The sequence below is a fragment of the Puntigrus tetrazona genome, chromosome 19 (assembly GCF_018831695.1).
Source record: "Puntigrus tetrazona isolate hp1 chromosome 19, ASM1883169v1, whole genome shotgun sequence".
NCBI classification, from domain to species: domain Eukaryota; kingdom Metazoa; phylum Chordata; class Actinopteri; order Cypriniformes; family Cyprinidae; genus Puntigrus; species Puntigrus tetrazona.
Genome location: NC_056717.1, coordinates 19718591 through 19723972, shown reverse-complemented (window position 1 = coordinate 19723972; position 5382 = coordinate 19718591). Strand labels below are relative to the sequence as shown.

Below are 5382 nucleotides of genomic sequence, written 5' to 3'. Positions count from 1 at the left end.
TAGCAATACATAAATTTTATTCATTTCCATGCGATCAAAATCAGATAGTTTTTTTTTTTTTTAAACGAATTGTCCAGCTAATGTGTAATCATGTGCGGTAGGCTACTATACGAGCGGAAGCACATTCATTGAGCGGAATATTTAGTGGAGTATTAATTTTTGGCCGTTTTTCTCTTTCGGCAGGAAACCGATAATTTAGGTGCATCCCTATAAACAAAGTGAGGTTGTAAAATACAGATTCTTACTCTGTGAACATCCCCACAAGCTCAACAAAAGAAATAATCAACCGACCTATGGCATAATTTCATTTGGCATTGCTCAAATGACAATTCAGTAATATTGCTTTTCATAAGACTCTTAACTGAAAGTCTTTGCCACGCAAATCTGCAAAATTCTATATTCAATATTGCAATGTAATATTGCACACGGAGTGTTGAAGTGTTCTACTTTATGTCCAACCTTTGTGAATCAAAATCTTGTTTTGCTGTTGGAGACGATTGACTGTTTCATTCTCAAATTTTCCACTATGAACGCCGAGCTCATATGAAGTCAACGTTTCATCAAAATAATGATGCCACTTTCCATCACTCGTAGCTCCAAACCCAAACACATTCACCTGTAAGAGAAATTGTTTCAAAGTTATTAGTTTCTTTGTCACTGTGAAGAAAAGCTTTATTATTCATTATTAAAAATCTGTTATTCTGTTATTAGTTGAGAAAAAATAAAAAAAAATGATGTTTTTTATAATATTAAATTTAAATGAATTTAGTCTTTTTTATTAAGTAATATTGAGGATGGTAATATTGAAAGATTTAGGAAATGGCAGTACAGTATGTTAAGCTCCTCTTGTTTCATCACTAACACTTACTGAAAAGCCTTTGTGTAAACAGTCAGGACTCATATTCATGATAAAAACCACAAACAAATATTTGCTGTCATCCCGGGACTCTATTCTGATTCCTGTGAATCCCTGTAAAACTAGACACTCCCTCAAAAATGACTGAAATGCATTGTCACACTGTTTAAGACTGTTTTACCTCGTCACAGACGTGAAGAGCGAATATCAGTGTTAAGAAACCGGTGGATGGATATAATCCATGCCCTTCTGCCCAGTTATCATAGACATATCTCAGGAATTCTGGGTGGAAGATCATCACCTGAAAACAATAACAGATCAATTTAGGACATTTATAAAACATGCAAGTATAATATCATTTTTTGAGTCTACAATATCAAGATTTTTGTCAGGTGATATTATTAAACCATGCAAATTAAAAGAAATTAACATCTGTAATTTGACTGAGTGTTTGATTTCAGGAGACTGGGTTTGTGTTATTCACCTTGTCCTTTTTTGCTCTGATTGTAGATGGCACTTTTATGTATGTTCTGAGTATACAAACAAACAAATTCAGGTCAAAATGAAAAGAAAAAACAATTTCACTGAAATTTCTTCCAAGATTTTTAGATTAGTTGTTTTGTTAGATCAGATTTATGGTCATGTCTTTTATCTTGACGTTTTGGTGTTTCATGTTTTGCTTTCTTTTAGTTTTGTTGTTGATTATCCCTTAAATAATTAGCCTTGTTTTCTGCTTGTGTTGTGTGGGTGTCTCGTGTGTCTTATTCTTAGTTAGCTTGTGTTTTCAGTTCAGAGGTTCATTCTTCATGCCTGGCTTATCACATTTGATATAATTTAAGAGATTCCAGATCTTATAGTCATGTTAACTGATCTCTGGATGTATAACTGTAAATGCATTCTTGTGTGTGATATATTGAATTATATCACTTAGTTTACAGTCTTGTGTTTGTACATTTATAATTCTTTTAAATTTTTACTCTGTGATGTGTTTAGTAGTGAAGGCACTGATGAGCCACTGAAGGTCTAGAATCTTGAAGGGAAGAAGCACTAGATGGGTGGAGTTGCCCAAGTCCATGGCACTCTCAGGATACAGAATCCGGTGAGTCGTCTTTGACCCCACGTCCTTCTCATAACCTTCCGTCGGGCCTTTATTTATCCTGAAAGAAAAACACAGAAGTTTGAGGTGTGAATGAAAATTAAAAGCCTGATCTCATCACTCATGGCAGTTTATAGTATTGAAAGTATTATAGAATATTACTGACACTATTAGTACTATTATATATATATATATATATATATATATATATATATATATATATATATATATATATATATATATATTTCAAATAATGTTTAATTTTTGTATTTTAATTTAAAAACAAAAAAAAGTAAATTCAAGTAATTTTAGTTTTTGTCATTGTTATTCTTGGTATTTATTACATTTATTTACTTGGTATTTAGTAAACTAAAATCTAACTGATGAGAAATGTTGGTTTATCATGTTTTTTTCCTAACACACAGCTTTACACTTTAACCAATGGACTGGAGTGGTGTGATTATTTTGAGGTTTTTATCAGCTGTTTGGTCTCTCATTCTGATGGCACCCATTCACTGCAAAGGAAACAATTGCTAAGCAAGTGATGTAATGCTAAATTTCTTCAAATCTGATCTGATCAAAGTCCATTCCTTTAAGTTAACTACTCCTTTAACTAAGGAATGCACAGCTTCTGATATTAAATACATAACATATCCATTCCATTAAAGCAATTTAAAAAAGACATGGTTTGACAATATTATTTACAACCTCATAACAAAGTCATATTGGTCTATGAGAGGCCCATAATGGGATCCCAGCAGGTTCCCAGAGTTTCCCACCACAGCACAGGTTCTGCAGCGATCTGGACCGGCGTCCGAATAGTGCTCTTTATCAGGAAAGAGAGAAAACAGCTGATCCACCACCTCCGTGTAGTTGCCGGCATTTGATTGTAGCCCCTGTGTGATATTATTAAATCAGTTATGATCACAATTAAGTATAATATCCACTATATAAATATATTTAAACATTTTCATAGATTAAGATCATGAATTGGTTTTTCTTTGTGAATTATGTGAATCATATACTAGATTTTAATTTTACTATTAATACTTTTTCAAATATTAATCAACAATGATCAAGTTAAGTATTAATCAAACAGATGAGTTAAGTATAGCAAAGCTGTTTTCAGCATTAATAAGAAATGTTTCTTGAGAAGCAAATTAGATAAGTAAATTAGTAAATCAACAAAGTAAGTAAATACTGTATATTGATTTTTCAATAATCTTTCTTACATTCCACCACCTGGAGACTTTTGCACTTAATACACTGTTGGTGCGGTTAAGCAGAAGTGGTATGTTGGGTTGGTAACGTTTACTGAACCAGTTACTGTTTCCTCGGTCTGCCACACAGATACTGCACGCACACTGAGATCTCTCAGATACAAAACTGTAAAAATTGTAGGTGAAAACCAACTTAGAGTTTTGAAAGTAGAGAAACAAGAAGGTGAAAGTGGAGCTCAGAAGTGCTGCCAGATAGAGGAAATGTCTCAGTTGTAAAACCACCATCTTTACATCAGTGATGTTGGAGGTTTTGTCATTTCAAACTGAAGTATTATGGTCCTAGATAGAAAAAAAGGAGTGGTTTATATTGGGATGCTCAAGATACAACATTGAATATCATAATATGAATATTCATCTCAGTGCTTAATAGGATAGTCCATCCCAAAAATAAACTAAAACATTTTGATAATTTACCCTACAAACGTGTGACTTTTCTTTATTCTGTGGAAAACAAAAGAAAATATTTTTAGAACGTTGATATCCAAATGGTTTTGGCTCTTTACTTGGACAATATAGCCAGAAAGTACTATGGAAATCAATGAAACCAAACTGAACAAAACAAACTGTTTTATATATTAAATGGATTACATTTTATACAGTACTATATAATGCATATATTTTTCCTATAAAATTAAATATTTGCAATCATTGTAGAATGTATATTTAGGTAATGTCATCATTTGAAACTGACATTTATTTGCTTTCCTCAGTAGCCTATAAAATCTGACTTACCTGCTATGGAAGAATCCTTAAAGGTATTTCACAGACTCCTTTGGTATGCTGGTGCTGAGTCAGAGTTTACTAATGTGCACGTTTAGTATTGTAACAGTTTAATTTCTGTAACCTGTGTAGCAGCAAGGAGGGGTTTTACATGTTCCTCCCTACCTCTGGTAACGCCTGTTAATCCACCAGCTGCTGGACTCACCATCCTTCCCAAAAATGAATCTTTAGAGCGTGATCATCCTGATCAATTATGCAGTTTAGTTAGGGGCCATTGCAGAAGGTGAATCAATTTCAAAATAGGCTAAAAGTAGCCTATTGAGAGTCCATATGTCTTTTTAGGTCATGTCAAAATATTTATACAGTTAAATTTGTATTTAACGTGATCACAGATTAATTAAAACATGTAAAGTTACTAATTATAATGTTTTAATTTTCACAGTTATTCAAACAGTAAATAAATTTTCACAGCAATGATTAATCTGAACATCCCTGCTTGGCCATTACATTCATAAGGTCAGCAGAATCATGTGTCATTGGTTATAACTCGTAAAAAGAAATATGATGCCACCAGAGGTGGCCTTTGCAATTCGTAATAAGACATCACCGTCTTTGGCTTCCTGGTCTCATGGCATTTTTTATCGAGACACAAATTACTTACCAATAAGTACATATCACTTGCAGTTTCTAAAAAAAATGAACACTAGGCAGTAAAACACCTTTTATTCCTTTTCAAACTAATTTACAGAGTTTTGATTAATAAAGTATAATTTTCTCAAAATTACTTGAAGAATATCATGTGACTTCAAAACAATATTAATATGCTGACAGATTTGAAAACTGATGCTTTTGAATGTTAGTATCACATATATCCTGCTTCATATCTACGGGTTTTCATAAATTAGGTTAGGTTTGTTGAGTAGCTCACGGTGATGTCCTTGAGAAGCAAAGAGCTCTGGTTTGAATCCTGTGGAACTATGATTTGACAAAACAGTTCTGAATAAAAGAAAGGTGAAATTACATGGTTGTATCAACAAATACGTATTTATATCAGTTTTGAATTTAACACTAGTAACAAATTGTTTAATCTTGTCATTATACATCCCTATTATTCTGTCCTCCTATTTTATACTGTTCAGTGTACAGTGTAATTTCATCAAATTAGTGTAAATCTAGCATATAATGTAAATTGTTGAACAGCTAACAGTAAGGGGAGTCTTTGGTTGTTTAGACGATCATGTTAAATCATCTGCTGTTGAAGTATGCAAAACATTGCTTTAGGTTATTTAAGAACACAGTTTGTCCACAGACAAAATATTGACCTGCACTCCAGAAAAAACTGTAAAAATAGGATTTTTCTGTATTTATTTTTTGGTGATTTTTGGTGTATTATATTGGGTTTTAGAGTTGACAGAAATGTCTGTAAAATG

At 32.5% G+C, this 5382-nt stretch overlaps 1 protein-coding gene across 1 annotated transcript; it reads right to left on the bottom strand.

Moving 5' to 3' along the window:
- Positions 1-448: 448 nt before the first annotated feature.
- LOC122323328 (CMP-N-acetylneuraminate-beta-galactosamide-alpha-2,3-sialyltransferase 1-like) lies at positions 449-3457 on the bottom strand. Its single transcript, XM_043217074.1, has 6 exons — positions 3185-3457; positions 2661-2848; positions 1834-2013; positions 1341-1386; positions 1038-1157; positions 449-616 (listed from the first exon to the last, which is right to left on the bottom strand). The coding sequence occupies exons 1-6, from the start codon at positions 3455-3457 to the stop codon at positions 449-451; spliced, it is 975 nt and encodes a 324-aa protein (XP_043073009.1).
- Positions 3458-5382: the final 1925 nt, after the last annotated feature.